The sequence below is a fragment of the Lissotriton helveticus genome, chromosome 2_1 (genome assembly GCF_964261635.1).
Source record: "Lissotriton helveticus chromosome 2_1, aLisHel1.1, whole genome shotgun sequence".
In the NCBI taxonomy this organism is placed as follows: Eukaryota; Metazoa; Chordata; class Amphibia; order Caudata; family Salamandridae; genus Lissotriton; species Lissotriton helveticus.
This window is the reverse complement of record NC_136059.1, coordinates 602792619-602814478: the sequence shown is the minus strand read 5'-3', so window position 1 is coordinate 602814478 and position 21860 is coordinate 602792619. Positions and strand designations below refer to the sequence as shown.

At 49.0% G+C, this 21860-nt stretch overlaps 1 protein-coding gene across 2 annotated transcripts in view; it reads right to left on the bottom strand.

Annotated features, from left to right (window-relative positions):
* CCDC125 (coiled-coil domain containing 125) overlaps window positions 1-21860 on the bottom strand; it is a 294065-nt gene that overhangs the window by 124612 nt on the left and 147593 nt on the right. For both annotated transcript variants that reach the window (XM_078675304.1, XM_078675305.1), the window contains one exon: window positions 1726-1803. In XM_078675304.1, coding sequence (XP_078531430.1) covers window positions 1726-1803 — 78 coding nt within the window. The remainder of the gene's footprint in view (window positions 1-1725; window positions 1804-21860) is intronic.

Below are 21860 nucleotides of genomic sequence, written 5' to 3'. Positions count from 1 at the left end.
AAACATGTTGACCTTTTTATTAAATTTCTTTTGCTGTACTTTAAAGCATCAATTTTTTCCCTACAAAACTAGAGTATTTGACTGATAAGGCCTGGTGTAAGTCAGCTTAGCAAACCCTTATCTGTGCAATCCTTGTTTTGTTCTTGTCTTCAACTTACAAAGGAATGCTATCCGTTAGACTGAAGTGCATTTGCTTTTTGGTAAAATGTTCTATGCCACTATTGCTCCAAAAAGAAAAGTTTGGTTGTATTCAAGTATGAGCCTAGGAACAACGGAATGGCGAGGCATCAAATTCTTCCACAATTCACTTAAGCAGGAGTTAGGTATATAAAAAAGACTATGGACCAGATGTATCAAGCGTTTTTCCTGTTCGCAAACGCGCTGATTCACAGAATCGTCCCATTTGCGAACAGGAAAAAGCCTTTTGGGATGTATCATCCCAAAAGGCATTCGCAAAATAGGGAATCGCGATTCCCTATTTTGCGAATGCATTTAAGGAATCGAAATTTGCGATTCCTTAAATAAAATGCAGGAAGCCCAAAAAAATTGCAACCTGCATTTAAGGAATCGCAAATTACCACCAACTTCAAGTTGGTGGTAATATGAGAATTCCATGAAAAATGCACTTTTTTTGCATTTCTCAAGGTGCCATGTGGCATACACACATGCCCTAAGGGCATGTATGTTCACAACATGTGCACACATGCATATTTCGGGGATGCAACAGGGTGTCCTATTGGGTACTCGCAAATTGTGCATGCAATTCCCATTCATTCCTATGGGCCTCTAGGCCCCTAGGGAGGAATGGGAAGCCGTTCATTATTTGCGACTCGCTATTTGGAAGTGGCAAATAAGGAATATATAGGAATCGCAATTCTTATTGCAGAACCTACATACACTGCATTTTGCGATTCCATAATAGCGAATCAGTAAAATTTGCTATTATGGAATCGCAAAATCCATTATTGATACATCTGGCCCTATGTACTGTTTATAGTTCATATGAATACTCTAGACTGGATCTAAACAGGTCGGCTGAGAAGTGATATGAAGGGTGAGTTGTCCTCTTCTTGCTTTTAACATGCGTAGAAATGGCAAGGGTGAAGTTGTGGAGCCAGGTATTTGCAAACTTAGCGGAAGGGATACTCTGTCACTAATGTGGCGACTATCCTGTCTGTTGTACTGCAAGTGCCATAAGCTATAATACACTTGTAATAAGGCACCTACCAAACTCTAAAGAAGGCCCATAGTCTGAGCTAGACTGTCTACCTGTTATAATGGGTCCTGCAACAAGTATGAGGGAAGGGAAGGTAGTTTGTTTTCCCACAACCATGGAGAACCACAGATTAACTTCTTATTTTTATTCACTTGGTATTTGCATAACGAAGTGGACTGATTTGGAAATATCTCTGTACGCTATGTCTTGCACGGTATGCACGCTAGCACTTAATATCCCTTCCCTAAATTGGTATGCTTGTGATAATCACGGAGTTTTTATTTTTAAACTTTTATAGATATAACTGGCATCTTCAGTCTTGCAGTGCCTTTTGTGCAGCATAAACATTTACAGATATGATTGTCTGTGTTACACAAAAGGTCCTGCGAAAATGAAATTGCCAAATAAAAAAAAAAAAAAAATTCCCATGCAGCGCAATGCCAACTTGCCTCTTTGTATTCACAGCTTTCCGACTTAAAAGACACAGAAAAGAGAATTTGAAAACGTACCTTTTCTAAGGCTCTTCTTTCGTCTTCAGTTTTCTGAAGCATACATTTTGTATGGCTTGTGGCTTTATCAAACATTGCCTGTAAATAGTGAACACAACTGTTAGTATATTTTTTCATTATGGACGCCGTTACAATTAATAAATAGGAGCTTTTTGAAATCACAGTGCTTTAATTAGAATCAGCAGCAACGTCACATCTTAAAAATGCACTTACAAATTTCGAGTCCATGAGCCTGTCTTGCAGTTAAGTGCCTAAGTGACCATGAGTTCGATGGGCATAAAGAAGAACCTTTGATGATAGAGACTTTGCAACATAATTCAGCTCCCACTATGAATATATTAATAACCTAATTTACTCTTCAGTACAACTACCCACCAGGATGATCTATAAAAATGTGTTACCTAGTCTCACGGTTAATCTGAGAATTGACAAGGGGAAAACGAATGTGCGGATCTTGTAGCTAAATATCCAGCTTCGACCTCCAAAAGCATCATTCCCCACGTATAACTTTTTCCTCATGCCAAGTTATCTTTGCTGGTGCTCCTGCTAAACAGATCAGGATCAGAGAAACCCGCTCACTAGCATGACTTAAGTTCTAGAATTGATTCTAAGTTACAAGGTACTTTTTGCCAGTAGGCTTGAATCCCAACTTCAAGTTAGTGTAATGCACACGAGGCCCAGCCTGCCCACCCAAATCAATCCTGACATGGAGCGCTTCACATTTAGAAAGTGGTTACTCATTTTAGTAGTGGATTTGACACATCTGATATTGCTCCGGTGTTCGCAAATTCTCTGTTTTGCTTTTCGGCAAGTCTTGCCAATGTACATGAAACTGCAAGGGCGAGTAATCATTTAAATACATGGGTTGTGTTGCAATTTGTGTGTTGTCTGATGGACCATACAAAGTTTTCACTTAGTTGAAGGTTCTTGGTGGCTTTAGTAAGCCTGTATACGGAGCAGGATAAACATGTATAGAGTCCAGTGATCAGTGTCAGATTCCACGTATTTACTACTGTTTCCCTTGTAAGTCTTTTCTGTGTGTGGACCAGCAGATCATAGATGTTCCTGGTTCTTTTGTTGGCAAAATTGAGTTTTTGGTCAGTTCAGCGTTCCTGATGTCAAAATACGCCAGTGCTTCTTGACTGCTTTTATCACCAAGTTAGTGGCTGAGCTATAAATTGTAACACGTCAGGACATCTGGATTGTTCTCCTTGCTGGTGGTTTCTAAGAGATTATCCCTGTGTTGGTGTCTTTCCCTTTTCTGGTGTTTTTGTATAATTTTGTTGGGATAATCTCTTTGTTTTGGTTTTTGACTCGGATCTTTAGCTTGCTTCTTGTAGTCCTGCATATTGCTGCAATTTCATCTGATGCGCAGGAATTGGCCATAAGGGAGGTTTTCCCTCAGAGGGCGAGGGTGAAAGCTGTTGAACGAAAGGAGTCTATTTTTGATGTTGATTTATAGAATGTTTTTTGTTGATGTTTCCCTCTTATATGTAGATGGTAATGTCAAGGATGTCTAGTGTTTGTTTATTTGCTGTGAAGGTGAACCTGATGAAATCATCCTGTGTATTTATCCATTCGTGGAATTCTGGAAATGTGTCTAGTGTTCCATTCCAGATCATTAACACATCATCTAAGTAGCGCTGTTGGTGTCATTTAAAATATATAGTGAATATGCTGTCCATAGATGTTCAGTGGGTTTGGAGATATAGGGTACCCCGGTATTCAAAGTAGTTCTCTGATAGGGCTAAACAGCAGTATTCCATGGTGAAATGTCTAGGCGTGTTGCAGCTCCATTGCTGCTTGAAGAGGATGTCTTCTATGGTTTGTAGTGTGGCTTTTTGTGGTAGGCTTGTGTAGAGACTATATATGTTGAGTGCTACCATGCATGTTGTTCGTTCATTGTATGTCAGATTCTTGAGTTGGTTCAGGAGGTCACGTGTGTCTTTTAGATATGTGGGAGTGTTTTGAACCAGTGGTCCCAGTTATTGATCGACAAACTGGGATAAAGGTTCCAGTAAGGAGCCTATTCCAGAGACGATTGGGCGTCCTGGAGGTGGTCTTTTATTTTTGTGAATCTTTGGTAGTGAGTAGAAATAAGGTGTCCTTGGTGTTTGGGTCCTGAGGAAATCCCCCTCATTTTTAGATATCCAGAGGTTGGTCTCTGTCTCTCCTACCATTAGCTCTATGGTCTGTTTCAGTCTCAGTGTAGGATCTTGAGTAAGAATTTTGTAATATCGGTCCTCTGATAGGAGGTCTGTGCATGGTGTGTGGTAATTTTCGGCTCTTAAGAAAACAATACTTCCTCCTTTGTCAGCTGGTTGGATTATTAGGTCCTCTTGTTGTTTTAATTCTTGAAGTGCCTGTTGCTCTTTCTTTGTCATTTTTATGTATGGTTCGCCTGTTCTCTCTTTAAGGCGTTCCACTTCTTTGAATAGGGTTTGTTCAAAAGCCAATATCTCCACTGGTATTGAGTTGGTCGAAGGGCAGAAAGTGAATTTCTTTCTTAGATCTGTATCTGCATCTATTGTGTGGGTTTCATTATCTTTGAAAAAGGCCTTTAATTTTATCTTGCAGCAGAACTCTGCTAATTCGCACTGTAGTTTGAATTGATCAAATGATGGTGTTGGTACAAATCCCAGCCCTTTATTGAGGAATCTCTGTTGGTCATTGGTGAGTATATGATTTGTGTGATTCATGGGGCGTGGCTTGAGCGCCGATGGAGCAGGCGGCGTGAGCCGATAGCTCCGCGCTCGATCCCGAATTTATCCTACAAACAGGGGTCTGTGGAGTCTCATGGTGCCGATTCTTGGATCGGAACGTTTGGTGTACACCCTGTACCGGAATCGCCTTGGCAGGGGACCCGAAGAGCGACTTTGCCCTCGCGGACCTGGCCCAGACGAGAGGACCCGGCGCCTGCAAAATGGCGGCGGCCGCGGAGTAGCGGCGCTTTGTGGAGCCGATCTGCCGGCTGCGGCGCCAAGTACATCGACTGACGCACGGTTGGTGGGGAGCTGCGGTGGCCGCGCGCCTGGGTGCAGGCGGCCGGGAGAAGGATACCGCAGAGTGGCTCTCGGGCGGGTGCCGACGTGCGTCCCTGGGGGAACTCAAGATGGCGGCTGCCTGTGAAGACGGCGGAGGACGGCGGTGCTCTTAGCTCCGGGGCTGAGTTCAGAGAAGTGGGGGCTGGAGCGCTCAGCGATCGGCGACGGCGCCTGGCGCCCTGAGGCGAATGGTGGGGTGATTCCCCAGTGAGGGGCAATAAGTGGCGACCGGGACCCTTACAACTGTGGGTCATTGGCGGTTGGGCTGGAGCGCCGCCGCCGCGTTCGCCGGTGAAGCGGGGGCGGCCTTGGATGCCCTGCCCGGGAGCCCACTGAAGTCGGAGCTGGGGCGACACTGGGATTGCCCCACTGCTGTTGTGCCGTGCGGCCGGCTGATTACTGCGGAGCTGAGTGGTCTGCGCCCCTATCACGGCCTGTCCGGCACCAGGACCCTGCTGCCTCCAGGACTAGCGGAGGGGTCCGCATTGGCAACCACCGGGAGGTGAGGTGCGGGAACGCGGAGAGCTTTGCTCTGTTCTGCTGCCTGAAGTCGGAGGAGTTGTGGGGAGAGTCATAGTGCAGTGATACCTGTGGCCCGCGCTCTATTGTTGTTCGCTGGGTGGCTCCCAGCACTTTCTGGAGCACAGTACTGCCCGGTCTTGGCGAGGGTGGGCAGCCCTCGGCGGGGCTGGCAGTCGCTGCGGTGACCGCTGCGGACGGGGCAGCTCACTGCCGTGGTGGCCCGACGATGCATTAAGTGGCACTTCACCCGGGGTAGCCGCTGTGATGGCTCTATAACCACGGACGAGCTACGACCTTGCTGGCACGACACGTGGCTTGTGTTGTTGTTCATTTCCAGGAGTAGGACGAAGAGTTTCGCGCTACCTGACAGTGGAGGGGGTCTCCGGGCGGCCCTGTGGAAGGGAATGACTACCAAGATGCAACCGGGAGCGGCAGGTGGGGATGGTGCGGCGAAAAACACTGCTTCGGTGAGCGGAGAGCTGGTGGATAGCACGGAAACCGAAAAGAGGCTGAACAGACGGCTGGATCAGATCCTGGAGGCCATAACGGCAACCAAAGACTCCCTGCATACCGACATTGCGCAGGTCGCGACGGGGCTGGGCCTTCTGAAAGCTGATCATTCGAAGCTGGTACACAGGGTGAAGGACACTGAATTGGTTGTACAGGAGCTGAAACCGGCGGTCGTGACTGTCGAACGGAAACTGGAAGATGCGCTGCACCGGCTAACGATGCTGGAGAAAAGGGCGGAAGACGCCGAAAGTAGGAATCGGCGCAACAATGTCAGGGTGGTTGGCTTGCCGGAGAAAATTGAGGGGACGGATATGATCTCTTACCTGGAGGACTGGTTCAGGTCACAGGTAGCCCCAGAAGGGCTCACCTCCTTCTTTACTCTTGAGAGGGCGCATAGGGTCCCGGCCACACCGCCATTGCTGGGGCGCCCGCCTAGACCTGTGGTAGCCCGTGTCCTTCACTATAAGGATAGAGACCTGTTAATTCAAAATGCGCGCACCTTGGGGCCTTTTAAGGTGGAGAATAGCTCGGTCACTGTGTTCCCGGACTATACACAGGACATTCAACGTCGTAGGGCCTCATTCCTAGCGGTGAAAAAGGAACTCAGAACTGAGGGGATCCAGTATTCTCTGCTGTTTTCTGCAAAGCTCCGCATTATCCTCGATGGCACGACACAGTTCTTTTTGTCACCTGAAGATGCTTGGTCTTGGCTGGAGTCCTACAGAGCGGGCACAGATCGCAGGAGTAGGAATGCGGATGGTCGGCCCAAGCTGGTGAGGGTGCGCCAATCGCAACGTCTCCGCAAGAGACATAGAACTCAACAAGCCTTGTTGCAGGCTCAAATGGCGGCAGACAAGCAGGGAGCATTGGCAGCGACGGCCGCAATCACCGGATCGCAGACGGACGACCAGACTGGAAAATCGGCTTCGGAAGAAGACAAAGGACACTCTGGAGCTGAACTCTCAGATACGGACAGTACAGTGGGACCGGTGGTGACACCTCGCACAGCGGACGATTTGTGATTCACATGGCTTCCGAGGTGGAGGGTACGATGGAGCTGACTGTCGGAGGTGCAACAGTGTGTGGTAACCTTTTGCTTGTTGTGATTGTCCAGAGTCATTAGATGGGATCATGGAGCGGGGGGCGGAGGTGGTGCTGCTGCCTACCGGTGCATCGCCACGTTCCTATTGCCCTTAAGGTAACCTGTAGTGGCTACTGCAGGGTAGATTTGTTTCTATGGTCGCTAAGGTTTGGATGGGGACTGATGCGCGCCTATTGGTTCCTGTTCTGGGGGTGCGGGCGTTAGGTGTGTTGTGGGGTGTTGGGGGGGTGGGTTTGTCTATTGCTGGTGTGGACTGGAGAGTTGTGATGGAGGTGCTGTTGCGGGAGGTTACTAATGGGGACTTTACCTGAACTGAAGTGCATCACTTGGAATGTACGTGGACTGCATACTATGTCCCGACGCTATAAAGTGCATGCGTATTTGGTGAGACGTGGGATCCAGATTGCATTGCTCCAGGAGTCCCATCTTACCAAGTCAGAATGTGCAGCGCTGCAGAAACGCTGGCGGGGGCAGGTCTTTGGTACGGCTTATTCTGCACATGCGAGGGGGGTGCTGATCTGGGTGAGGGCTGGAACCCCATTTCAATTCACAAGCCAGATGGTTGATCCGGAGGGTAGGTATGTGGGAGTGATGGGGAGGCTATATGGCAGAGAGGTGGCACTTTGCAGTATTTACGCACCGAATGTGGACCAACCCCGATTCTTTGATGCCGTCTCAGGTGCACTGGCACATTATTTAGCAGGGCCGATCATACTAGGGGGCGATTTTAACTCCATTACGGATACTGCACTAGACAGGTCCCATCCGCCGCTGGCTGAATCCTTAGTACATAGGGTGGCTCGCCGGAGGCTGGAATGGCAGAATGAATGGGGGCTGATGGATGTGTGGCGTGGGCAACACCCTGCTGACAGGGACTACTACTTCTTTTCTGTGCTCCACGAGCTGCATGTCAGGATAGACACGATCCTCTGTGACCCTAACACTGCTAACATGGCATCGCGTACTGAATACTTAGCTAGGACCATTTCTGATCATAACCCCCAGCTGCTCTCTCTCTCCATTGGCAACGGGCGAGAACGGCGATTCCCAATTGGCGATTGAACCCTGATACGCTAGAAGATCAGGTATTTCGAGCAGAGGTCCTGGAGGGAGTGGAGACATACTTCGCGGTTAACGAGGGGTCAGCTTCGTCACGGGGACTTGAGTGGGACGCATTTAAGGTAGTAGCGAGAGGGCTGTGCATTGGTAAACACTGCGGAGTCAGGAAAGTGGTTTTAGAGGAGGTTCTGAAGGCAGAGGAGGCACTGAGGAAGATAGAATTACAAAGACCTGAACAGGGAGCGTTGCAGGCGCAGCTTTTGGAAGCTAAGGAATTGGTGGCAGCGGAAACTGAAAGGTTACGATGCTATGACTATAAGCAGTATACAGCAAGGGTGCATGAGGAGGGTGACAAGGTGGGTACGTTGCTGGCGAAATTGGATAACCCTGATCCTAGGGGGTGCTCAGTCCTGAGCCTAAGAACGGAATCCGGGGACACGGTTTACTCCCAGATGGCGAGCTTATCGTGCTTTACGAAGTACTATGAGACCCTGTACCGGAGTCGATTGGTGGCGGAGGACGTAGACATGGAGAATTACCTAGCGGAAATTCAGTTTCCACAGTTAGGGGATGAGGACGCGAAGGCCCTGGGCGCCGCGATCACGCTAGCTGAGATTAGGGGAGCAATTAAAATGATGGCGAGGAAAAAGACTCCTGGAGTGGATGGCTTCCCAGTTGAATTTTATGCTACATTCATTGACAACCTGGCGCCCCGGTTGCTGGTGGTTTATAATGAAGCACTGAACCGAGGATGCCTACCCGGCTCTATGCGGGAGGCTTTGGTGGTACCATTGTTGAAGCCAGGGAGAGACAGCACAGATGTGACTTCGTACAGACCGTTGTCTATGTTGACGGTGGATTATAAAATTTTGAGCCGCATCTTGGCCACCAGATTGCTGCCTTATATGACAACGTTGATTCACGAAGACCAGGCTGGTTTTATCGGACTTCGAATTATATTATTTGGCGGCGCAGCTGCAGATCCTTACGCAACACGTGGCTAGAGAGTTTAGGGGCCCTGACCTGCTCCGCGGGACGGGGATGCAGAGACACGTATTGTCCTATATCATCCTACAACAACGCCTTGATGTAGGCCACCTAACGCTTAAAGAAAGAACAATACGGTTGTGCTGGAATCGAAGTCAGAAGCGCGCGGGAGCAGTGCATACCCCGGAGATACCTCTGGGAATGCTGACGGCCTTACCGCATGGAGGGGACTGGTCCCCCCTTCAGGAATGGGAAGAGCTGGGGCTCCACATGGTGGGAGACCTATATGCCGATGGTGAGTTGCTTCCCTTCCGTACGGTGCAGGACCTCTTTGGGATCCCTGCTGGCGGTTTCCTGTTATATATGGCCGTGACTGCGGCCATAAGGAAACATTGGAAGGTGGGGCAATTAGAGCCTACGACCACGATGGCGTGCCAATATGTGGTGATGTCGGCAGGTACGTTTAAAGCAATTACGTGTTTGCATTCTCGCATGCTTCATGAAAACCTGGTGCCCCTTACGACGTTGAAGCTGAAATGGGAGGAGAGTGTGGGGAAACCTATACCGGATGCAACCTGGGGTCAAATTTTAAGGAGGGCGTGGAAAGGGTGTAGAAATGCACGCTTCCAACAAGTGCATTTCTTTGTACTACATAGGGCCTACTTAACACCAGGCAAGATACAACGGCATTTCCATGTGCAGGGAGCTGCATGCCCAAGGTGCTTATTGCAGGGGGCGGAGCTGGACCACATGATGTGGGACTGCCCGAAGCTGGGCTCGTACTGGATGGAAGTGGGAGAAATATTGGAGGGCGTGACGGATAGACAGCTGACTTTTGATAAAGCGACCTGTCTACTACTCTGGTTCCCACACACCAAGAAAACAAAGATCACCAGTAAATTCATAGACCTAGGACTTATTCTGGCCCAGAGAGAGATCACCTGGCACTGGAAGTCGTCGAAGGGCCCCTCCAGTAGGCGCTGGGCAACAGAACTAGAAAAGTGGGCCAGAAGCGAGAGCATGGTCAGGCTTAGACAGGCAACTCGAACGGCTGATGAGAAGGGCTTGGAGGCAGCGCGGATGTGGGAGGGTCTAGTGCTTGCACTGCATGAGTATCACTCGCGGGAGGGAGGCCAGGAAGACTGAAACTTATTGTGGATTCCGGGTACCGCACGATTGTAAGAGAGTTATCCCCTCAGCTCCTGAGTACTGTGAATTCATCCTGAATTCGGCTCACACCGGCGAGAGACTTGGGGGTGGGTGGAGGATGGGGAGGGGGGGGCCCCTGCCGCACGTCTGGCGATGATTGTTGTGAGTGGCTGGCGTGCAGTTGACAGGCAGTTGGGCACGTTAGGTATGTTTGATTAGGCGAGGATAAGGAAACTGACCTGGTGCACTACACTTCATTGTGGTTGGGGGGGCTGTGTTATCGGTTGGGGTTAGGGATTGGGTAGGTAGAAAAAAGCAGATTTTTTATGTGCGCCTCACTGTATTGGTCTCAAGTGAACATTGATATTATTGTACTCTCGCCTGGCTTCTGTACGGATTTCTAGCTGTCGCCGCCCTGCCTCCGGGATGTGGGCTGAATGGCTGTGTATAATCTTGTTTCTGAATGAGGACCGGCGATGAGCTGATACAGGCAGGATTGTCTCTTTGATTGTATGTTCCTGATTCTGCAATAAAAATTGTTTTACAAAAAAAAAAAAATGATGTGTGATTCACTATAAGTGACTCGTTGTGCTGGGTCCTGGTCTCTCTTTCGACATGCTGCGTATTTGGACTCAATCCAAACACGCAGCATGTCCATCTTGTTTGTTCCAGGTCACTCCTTTTCTCCTTCCTCAACGCTGGTTAGGGCCTCTTCCTAAAAAAGGTGGTCTTCTTGTTTGGAAAGTTGGAGGTGGTGGGCGTCCTTGCATGTATGTATGTATTTGTATGTATGTATTTGCGTACTTATATAGCGCTACACTGCCACCCAGAGTGTATCCTGGTGCTTTGACTCAGCCAGCCGAAACCACCGATGCAGAAATCACACTGCTCTTGGAAACAGGTGGGTTTTCAACCCTCTCTTGAAGGCTAGGAATTCACCCTGACTCCTTAGCGAAAACGGAAAAGAGTTCCAAAGTCTAGCGGCCGCAAAACTAAACGACCGACCTCCCATCCTTATCCTCTGGACTCTGGGAACCGTCACCAGACACGCAGAGGAGGAGTGTAGGCTCCGGGATGTAGAGTACCATGAGAATAAGTTCTGCAGCAAAACTGGGCCCTGTCCATGCAAAGCTCTAAAAACCAGACAAGATGCTTTGAAAAGGATCCTCTGATGAACAGGCAGACAGTGTAGATCCCGTAATGCCGTGGTGGAAGAGGCAGCGCGCGGACGAGAAAGTGCCAGCTTAGCTGCCATATTTTGGACCCGCTGCAGCTTGCCCACCAGCGTTCTAGTACCAGCGTGCATGTAGGGGGTTATCCATCCTGTGAACGGTGTTGTGTATGGTTGAATATCGGGGGTTAGTGATCGCTGTAATGAGGTATGCTCCAGTTCGTTTGCCACCTCCATGTGGGGCGTCTGTTTCGTTCTCTGTTGCGGCATTCGTATTGTGCCTCATCAGTGCTCTAATCGGTATTATCTGAGGATGTCCCGCCTGAGGAATCATTATTGATTTATGCTTCTGGTGCAGAATAGTCTTCTTTGATGTAAGGGTACATTTTTCTCGAGAAAATCATGTTAGCTCAGAGATATTCTGTCATTATTAGACCATGAATGGCAGTTTTGACTTGTTCTCTCTTGCATTCTGTTAGATCGCAACAGTAGTTGGTATAAGCTAGGGTTTGTGTGCGTTCAGTTTCTTGTAGGAGAGATGGTCCAGAGAGGATTGCATTAACCTCTTCATCAGTGTACCTGAGTCCTTGATTGACTGCCATTTTTTAAAATGTGTAGTTGGCGTGTAGGCGGTAAGTGTGTTCCAGCAGTGACAAGTTCTAGAAAATCTGAAAAGGTAGTACTCGACGTAGAGACATTTTCTCTTGTTCAATAGAGTACTTGAAATTATCATGAAAGTTTATCACAAAAAGGATAGTGGGGTACTCTCTGCAGGCCACAAGGGAGGCCCATAGACGAATTTGTAGCACATTTACGTCATTTGTAGCACATTCGATGCTTGTCTTCACGTTCTTAGGTCCCTATCTATTTCAGTTCCTTTGGCATTCTAACAGGAGGTAAAAGAGCAGAGCTATTACAAAATCCCCAAAAAGATGTAGTTAGCTTTCCTGACCCTAGCTGGCTTTGCCCCCTAATAGTGGATTTAAATATGGGAAAGAAAGGTAAGCTCCTCTCGCAGAGGTACTTGCTTAGAAAACCTATTGAGTGTTCAGGCAGTGACTGAATTCCTCAAAAAGGAGATTTGGTCCGATCTCTAACCTACCACCTTTATTTTGCGACTCCTCCCTTCTTTCCAGAACTGGATATACTGTAAGGGTAGATTAATCAGTGTCCAGACTTCAACATGGCTGCCTGGGAAGGAAGACGGGTAAACAACGTGACCCAGGTAATACAGCTAATGCTGATACAGGAGTTCACAACAATGCCAATTTGGCAAATCGACTTCCTGGGATGGTTACATGCAGTGAATTCATGGACTCCGTGGGTCTAAAAAACACTGCTAGCCTGGGGTTCTCCTATAGTCAGACATGGAAACATGACAGTCCTAACCCTATTCTGGGTAGTGAAATAGTAAATATTATCATTGAGTGTGGGGATGTCTTCTCTTTAGTCCATTGTAGTTCACCTAAATCTTTGGTTCTATGCCCTCTAGCTGACCAGTACATGGCATGTGACAATGGCCGAAGAGCACTGTTACGGATGTAAGGTCATCTTTGTGCCCGCCAGGAACACAACCCCTGTGGCTGCCAGGCCTTAGTGGTGAGTAGCTGCATTACACCATCTAACTGTGTGTAAGGAATCAGCAACAACCCTCAGTAATCTCCTCCACACGAACAGCCTTAGAGAATCCACAAGTGGTACTACAAGCACACTCTCCATTATCGTCATGACAAACTGAAACACCATCATTTAAGAGATGGATTGTCCATTACTGGTCTCCTTGTAACCTCTATGTTCTAGACCTACACAACTTTTATCGATAGAGCCTCAATGACATACTAGTGAGTCAACTGCTCTACTTGATCAATGCTTTGCTTCCATCCCATCATCCTTCTGTGTCTTGGACAAGAAGGGTTTGTCTGCATAGACCTTTAGACAACCACAAGAGAAGTGAACATTGGTAGGAACAGGCTACTTGATGGAAGACAGTGTGCTAACTAATAGATTTCATTAGAGTTTACTCTGAGGACAGAGAGTTGGCTAGTAGGGTGCCAAACAGATGAGACATTAAGGAACACGTTTTCTCATTAACACTGCTTAGGTGTGAGAAAGAAAGGTATGCCATTTTTAGAGATAGCACAAGTTTGCACCTCAGGAGAAGAACTTTTAAGCAGGAAGGAGTAGTTTCTGTCCTGTAACTCCAGTTCTGTAGTAGGGGTATCTCTGTTATAGTCATATTCTAGTGAATAGTCCCACACATGTGCGTGGACCCCGGAGCAATCAAAAATAATCTCTTAAGTTGTCAAAACATGCAGAGCTGCATAGACACTTAAGAGAGAATTTAAAGACAGATAATGCAGCCTATATCCACAGGCTACACTGTCCAGTACTTCAACTAGAAATTCCACCAAAAACCACCAACAGCACAGCCTGTCCAGGTTTCTCCACAGAAAAAAACCTTGCCTTTAACAGCAAAACCCTCTGGAATGATAGAGAGGAAGAAATGGACAGACAAGCCCCATAGGCTGCCATTTTGTGGCTCAGAACAGGATACTGTGCCTTTAAGAGAACTTTCCAGAAGCCTCACAGTATCCCAGAATGCACTGCAGGTCCCTTTTACTTTCAGTTCTTTTTGAAGGCGTAGCACGCCAGACCTGTAGCATTCCTTACATGAATATATATCTCTCCACCGGGGAGGAGGGCGGGCGCTTATGACTATAACAGAGATACCCCTACTACAGAACTGGAGTTACAGGACAGAAACTACTCCTTCTGTAGTAGGGGATCTCTGTGTATAGTCATAATCTAGTGAATAGAATGGCAAGCCCATCCCCACACCAAAGCGGCGGTGGAGAAAAAATGAAATAACACCACTACTGTGCAAACAGATTTCGCGGCGAAGCCTGCCCAACCTGAGCTTCTGTCCTGGCATCAGTGTCCAGACAGTAATGCTTAGCAAAGGTATGGACCGACTTCCAAGTGGCCGGCTTTCAGATTTCTGCAATTGGAACATTACGTAGCAAAGCCGTCGTGGCAGCTTTGCCCCTGGTGGAATGAGCCTTAGGTTTACCCCCTAAGGTCTTATTAGCCTTTTGGTAACACAATTATATTCAGGACACAATCCACCTAGAGATGGACTGTTTAGAGGTAGCAAGACCGGTCCTAACTGATCCATAATTGATAAACAATTGGTCTGACCTACGAATATCCTTGGTTTTATCCAGAAATTTCAACACCCTCCTAACATCCAGGGAATGCAGGGACCTTTCCGCTGGAGATGAAGGATTCTGAAAAAACGTAGGTAAAGTTATGGTCTGGTTAACATGGAAATCAGATATAACCTTTGGGAGAAATTTAGGGTGAGTACGCATAACAACCTTAGCAGCATGAAATACAGTATAAGGTTCTGGGCAACACAACGCCTGAATTTCACTCACCCTGCGGGCCGATGTAATGGCCACGAGGAACGCCGCCTTCCAGGACAGGTGCTGCAACGAAGCCTTATGAATAGGTTCAAAAGGCTCCTTCATCAATCTGGACAGCACCACATTCAATTCCCATGAAGGCGAAGGAAGCTGGACAGGAGGGAACACTTTCTTCAAGCCTTCCAAAAAATCTTTGATCACAGGGATCTGAAAGAAGGAAGTCTGTGAAGGGCATTTCCTGTAGGCAGTCAGAGCAGCAAGGTGAACCTTAATGGAATGGACATTAAGGCCAGACTGCGCCAGATGTAGAAGATACGGAAGGATGACATCTTCCTTACACGTCGTTGGGTCATAGTTCTTGGACTTGCACCAGATGCAAAACCTCTTCCACTTGTAAGCATAGGAAGTCCTAGTGGAAGGTCGCTTAGCCTCCTTCAGTATGTCCATACAATCTTCTGGTAGATTCAAATGGCCATATTGCACCTTCTCATGAGCCATGCCGCCAAACTCAAAGACGAGAGGTTGGGGTACAAAATCTGCCCCCCGAACTTCGTGAGAAGGTCCGGCCTGCACGGCAGCCCTATGTGAGGAAGGAGAGACCGGTGAAGCAGGTCGTGAACCACCACTACCTGGGCCACTCCGGGGCAATCAGGATCATCCGGGCCCTGGACTGGGACAGCTTGATGAGTACCGCTGGAATCAAGGGAATGGGTGGAAAAGCGTACAGAAAGCTGTTCGACCAGTTGATCCATAACGCATTCCCCAGCGTCCCCTGCTGGTAGTACCTTAAGGCGAAGTCTCGGCATTTGCTGTTTTCGGCGGTGGCGAACAGATCTACGTCTGGAGTCCCCCACCTTGCGAAGACTTCTCCTAGTACTTCGTCGTTTATGACCCATTCGTGGTTTTCCTGAATCAGTCTGCTCAGTGCGTCTGCCTGAACATTCTGCAAACCTGGCAGATGGGTAGCCGTTATTGTCAGTCCACTGGCTAGAAGCCAGTGCCAGATCGCCTGCGCCTCCTGCGACAGAGTGCGCGATCTCGAGCCGCCCTGCTTGTTGAAGTAATACATCGTGGTCGTATTGTCCGTCTGTACAAGCAGAGAGTTGGTCTGGAAGGACGGATGAAAGGCCTTCGGTGCCAAGTGAACAGCTCTGAGCACCAGGAAATTGATGTGATACGTGGACTCCGTCGGGGACCACGTTCCTTGTATCCCTAAGTCTCCGGAATGCGCCCCCAGCCGTGGAGAGACGCATCCGTCACAATAGTCTGTGTGGGAATGTCCTTGTGGAAGGGAACCCCTCTGAGGAGATTCTCCGCTGAACACCACCACTTCAGAGACTGAAGAGCATGCAGAGACAGTCGTATCTTGTCGTACCAAGATCCTTTCCTCTGATCCCACTGATCCTCCAAGCACTCCTGCAATGGTCTCATGTGCAGCCGTGCGTGTGGCGTGAGGAAGATACAAGAGGCTATCGACCCAAGTAGAGAAGACACCGTCCTCACTGTTGTAGATGGAGCGGTTATAAGAGCCTGAGCCTTCCGAAGGAGTGATAATCGTCTCTCCTCCAAAGGAGACACGCTTGCTGACAGCGTATTGATGGAGGCTCCCAAGAACTGTATGCACTGGACCGGAGTCAGGACAGACTTGGACATGTTGATGTGTAACCCCAGCTTGTTCAAAAGAATGCGCGTCTTCTGGAAGTGCGCTTGAGCTTCCGAGAAGGAGGAGGCCTTGATCAACCAATCGTCCAGGTACGGGTAGACAAACACCTTGTTCTTCCTCAGGTGTGCAGCTACCACCGCCATGCACTTCGAGAATGTTCTGGGCGCAGACTTCAGCCCGAAGGGCAGTACTGTGTACTGATAATGATTGGCGCCGACTTGGAATCGCAGGAACTTCCTGTGTTTGTATGCAAAGGGCACATGGAAGTACGCATCATGTAGGTCTATAGCGCAGAGCCAGTCTCCCTGTTGCAGCTGAGGATAAAACTGATGCAACGACAGCATGCGAAATTTATCTCTGCGAATCCACTTGTTTGCTTGTCGCAAATCCAGAATGGGCCTGAACTCGTTATTGTCCTTCTTGCGAACCAGAAAGAACCCCTTTGAGAGAGAGGTACGTCTTCTATCGCCCTTTTCCTTAACAGGATATCGGCCTCCGCCTGGAGCTCGCGCAGCTGAAACCGCGAGCTGACCGGAGGAATTGCTGGAGGTGGGCTGGTGTACCGAAGACTGTATCCATTGCAAACAATATTCAGCACCCACTTCTCCTGAGTAATTTTTCTCCACTCTGCCAGAAAAAATTGAACGCTTCCCCCCACCGGAGTGGGTAACGGATGTAGGGGAAGTAACCGCTCAGGGCCGAGACCCAGCCGGCCTTTGTTCGTCGCTGCGGACTGCTGGCCGCCTCTACCCTTCTGGCGCTTCTGGAAGGGCCTTCGGAACTGCTGCTGCTGTTGTTGTTGCTGCTGTCCTGAAGCCTGCCCAGGCCCTCTGCCCTGCGCTCCAAACCGTCTCTGGAATGGGCGGTAGGTCTTCTTCTCCTTGGGCTTCTCCAACTCGACAGCCGTCAGGGTCTCGGCCTCCGCCTTCATGCGGGCCATCTTGTCATCCGCATGCTTGCCAAACAGGGTTTCCCCCGAGAAAGGCAGATTGGCCACCCGCTGCTGAGCCTCTGGCTTGAGCGACGTAAGGCGAAGCCAAGCGTGGCGTCGTTGGTTGACACCATGACAGTATCCATGTGCCGCCAGAAGAGACACTGCAAAAAACACAGTTGATGGACAGAATGTAGAACAATGTCATACATTCACCCCAGTACAAGGATCTGGGCCTAAATCCATCGTTTTTTTGCACTCCACACCACCCTGGGTTAGACACTGGCTATATGCAAATCAGCTCTGACCCTGTGCCTCATGGGAACAGTCCAGTCCGAACTACCAAGCCATGTCTTTCCCAGACCGGAATCAAGCATCCAAGGACCGGTTTCTGGCTATCAGCCTTCATCAGCCTGGATAGCTTGACTCCAGTGGTGTGGAGAGCCTGGGACTCACGTCTGAGCATCCCTAGCACACTCAGGGTGAAATTGCAAAAAACACAGTTGATGGACAGAATGTAGAACAATGTCATACATTCACCCCAGTACAAGCATCTGGGCCTAAATCCATCGTTTTTTTGCACTCCACACCACCCTGGGTTAGACACTGGCTATATGCAAATCAGCTCTGACCCTGTGCCTCATGGGAACAGTCCAGTCCGAACTACCAAGCCATGTCTTTCCCAGACCGGAATCAAGCATCCAAGGACCGGTTTCTGGCTATCAGCCTTCATCAGCCTGGATAGCTTGACTCCAGTGGTGTGGAGAGCCTGGGACTCACGTCTGAGCATCCCCAGCACACTCAGGGTGAAATTGCAAAAAACACAGTTGATGGACAGAATGTAGAACAATGTCATACATTCACCCCAGTACAAGGATCTGGGCCTAAATCCATCGTTTTTTTGCACTCCACACCACCCTGGGTTAGACACTGGCTATATGCAAATCAGCTCTGACCCTGTGCCTCATGGGAACAGTCCAGTCCGAACTACCAAGCCATGTCTTTCCCAGACCAGAATCAAGCATCCAAGGACCGGTTTCTGGCTATCAGCCTTCATCAGCCTGGATAGCTTGACTCCAGTGGTGTGGAGAGCCTGGGACTCACGTCTGAGCATCCCCAGCACACTCAGGGTGAAATTGCAAAAAACACAGTTGATGGACAGAATGTAGAACAATGTCATACATTCACGCCAGTACAAGGATCTGGGCCTAAATCCATCGTTTTTTTGCACTCCACACCACCCTGGGTTAGACACTGGCTATATGCAAATCAGCTCTGACCCTGTGCCTCATGGGAACAGTCCAGTCCGAACTACCAAGCATGTCTTTCCCAGACCGGAATCAAGCATCCAAGGACCGGTTTCTGGCTATCAGCCTTCATCAGCCTGGATAGCTTGACTCCAGTGGTGTGGAACGCCTGGGACTCACGTCTGAGCATCCCCAGCACACTCAGGGTGAAATTACAAAAAACACAGTTGATGGACAGAATGTAGAACAATGTCATACATTCACCCCAGTACAAGGATCTGGGCCTAAATCCATCGTTTTTTTGCACTCCACACCACCCTGGGTTAGACACTGGCAATATGCAAATCAGCTCTGACCCTGTGCCTCATGGGAACAGTCCAGTCCGAACTACCAAGCCATGTCTTTCCCAGACCGGAATCAAGCATCCAAGGACCGGTTTCTGGCTATCAGCCTTCATCAGCCTGGATAGCTTGACTCCAGTGGTGTGGAGAGCCTGGGACTCACGTCTGAGCATCCCCAGCACACTCAGGGTGAAATTGCAAAAAACACAGTTGATGGACAGAATGTAGAACAATGTCATACATTCACCCCAGTACAAGGATCTGGGCCTAAATCCATCGTTTTTTTGCACTCCACACCACCCTGGGTTAGACACTGGCTATATGCAAATCAGCTCTGACCCTGTGCCTCATGGGAACAGTCCAGTCCGAACTACCAAGCGATGTCTTTCCCAGACCGGAATCAAGCATCCAAGGACCGGTTTCTGGCTATCAGCCTTCATCAGCCTGGATAGCTTGACTCCAGTGGTGTGGAGAGCCTGGGACTCACGTCTGAGCATCCCCAGCACACTCAGGGTGAAATTGCAAAAAACACAGTTGATGGACAGAATGTAGAACAATGTCATACATTCACCCCAGTACAAGGATCTGGGCCTAAATCCATCGTTTTTTTGCACTCCACACCACCCTGGGTTAGACACTGGCTATATGCAAATCAGCTCTGACCCTGTGCCTCATGGGAACAGTCCAGTCCGAACTACCAAGCCATGTCTTTCCCAGACCGGAATCAAGCATCCAAGGACCGGTTTCTGTCTATCAGCCTTCATCAGCCTGGATAGCTTGACTCCAGTGGTGTGGAGAGCCTGGGACTCGCGTCTGAGCATCCCCAGCACACTCAGGGTGAAATTGCAAAAAACACAGTTGATGGACAGAATGTAGAACAATGTCATACATTCACCCCAGTACAAGGATCTGGGCCTAAATCCATCGTTTTTTTGCACTCCACACCACCCTGGGTTAGACACTGGCTATATGCAAATCAGCTCTGACCCTGTGCCTCATGGGAACAGTCCAGTCCGAACTACCAAGCCATGTCTTTCCCAGACCGGAATCAAGCATCCAAGGACCGGTGGTTTCTGTCTATCAGCCTTCATCAGCCTGGATAGCTTGACTCCAGTGGTGTGGAGAGCCTGGGACTCGCGTCTGAGCATCCCCAGCACACTCAGGGTGAAATTGCAAAAAACACAGTTGATGGACAGAATGTAGAACAATGTCATACATTCACCCCAGTACAAGGATCTGGGCCTAAATCCATCGTTTTTTTGCACTCCACACCACCCTGGGTTAGACACTGGCTATATGCAAATCAGCTCTGACCCTGTGCCTCATGGGAACAGTCCAGTCCGAACTACCAAGCCATGTCTTTCCCAGACCGGAATCAAGCATCCAAGGACCGGTTTCTGGCTATCAGCCTTCATCAGCCTGGATAGCTTGACTCCAGTGGTGTGGAGAGCCTGGGACTCACGGCTGAGCATCCCCAGCACACTCAGGGTGAAATTGCAAAAAACACAGTTGATGGACAGAATGTAGAACAATGTCATACATTCACCCCAGTACAAGGATCTGGGCCTAAATCCATCGTTTTTTTGCACTCCACACCACCCTGGGTTAGACACTGGCTATATGCAAATCAGCTCTGACCCTGTGCCTCATGGGAACAGTCCAGTCCGAACTACCAAGCCATGTCTTTCCCAGACCGGAATCAAGCATCCAAGGACCGGTTTCTGGCTATCAGCCTTCGTCAGCCTGGATAGCTTGACTCCAGTGGTGTGGAGAGCCTGGGACTCACGTTTGAGCATCCCCAGCACACTCAGGGTGAAATTGCAAAAAACACAGTTGATGGACAGAATGTAGAACAATGTCATACATTCACCCCAGTACAAGGATCTGGGCCTAAATCCATCGTTTTTTTGCACTCCACACCACCCTGCGTTAGACACTGGCTATATGCAAATCAGCTCTGACCCTGTGCCTCATGGGAACAGTCCAGTCCGAACTACCAAGCCATGTCTTTCCCAGACCGGAATCAAGCATCCAAGGACCGGTTTCTGGCTATCAGCCTTCATCAGCCTGGATAGCTTGACTCCAGTGGTGTGGAGAGCCTGGGACTCACGTCTGAGCATCCCCAGCACACTCAGGGTGAAATTGCAAAAAACACAGTTGATGGACAGAATGTAGAACAATGTCATACATTCACCCCAGTACAAGGATCTGGGCCTAAATCCATAGTTTTTTTGCACTCCACACCACCCTGGGTTAGACACTGGCTATATGCAAATCAGCTCTGACCCTGTGCCTCATGGGAACAGTCCAGTCCGAACTACCAAGCCATGTCTTTCCCAGACCGGAATCAAGCATCCAAGGACCGGTTCCTGGCTATCAGCCTTCGTCAGCCTGGATAGCTTGACTCCAGTGGTGTGGAGAGCCTGGGACTCACGTTTGAGCATCCCCAGCACACTCAGGGTGAAATTGCAAAAAACACAGTTGATGGACAGAATGTAGAACAATGTCATACATTCACCCCAGTACAAGGATCTGGGCCTAAATCCATCGTTTTTTTGCACTCCACACCACCCTGGGTTAGACACTGGCTATATGCAAATCAGCTCTGACCCTGTGCCTCATGGGAACAGTCCAGTCCGAACTACCAAGCCATGTCTTTCCCAGACCGGAATCAAGCATCCAAGGACCGGTTTCTGGCTATCAGCCTTCATCAGCCTGGATAGCTTGACTCCAGTGGTGTGGAGAGCCTGGGACTCACGTCTGAGCATCCCCAGCACACTCAGGGTGAAATTGCAAAAAACACAGTTGATGGACAGAATGTAGAACAATGTCATACATTCACCCCAGTACAAGGATCTGGGCCTAAATCCATAGTTTTTTTGCACTCCACACCACCCTGGGTTAGACACTGGCTATATGCAAATCAGCTCTGACCCTGTGCCTCATGGGAACAGTCCAGTCCGAACTACCAAGCCATGTCTTTC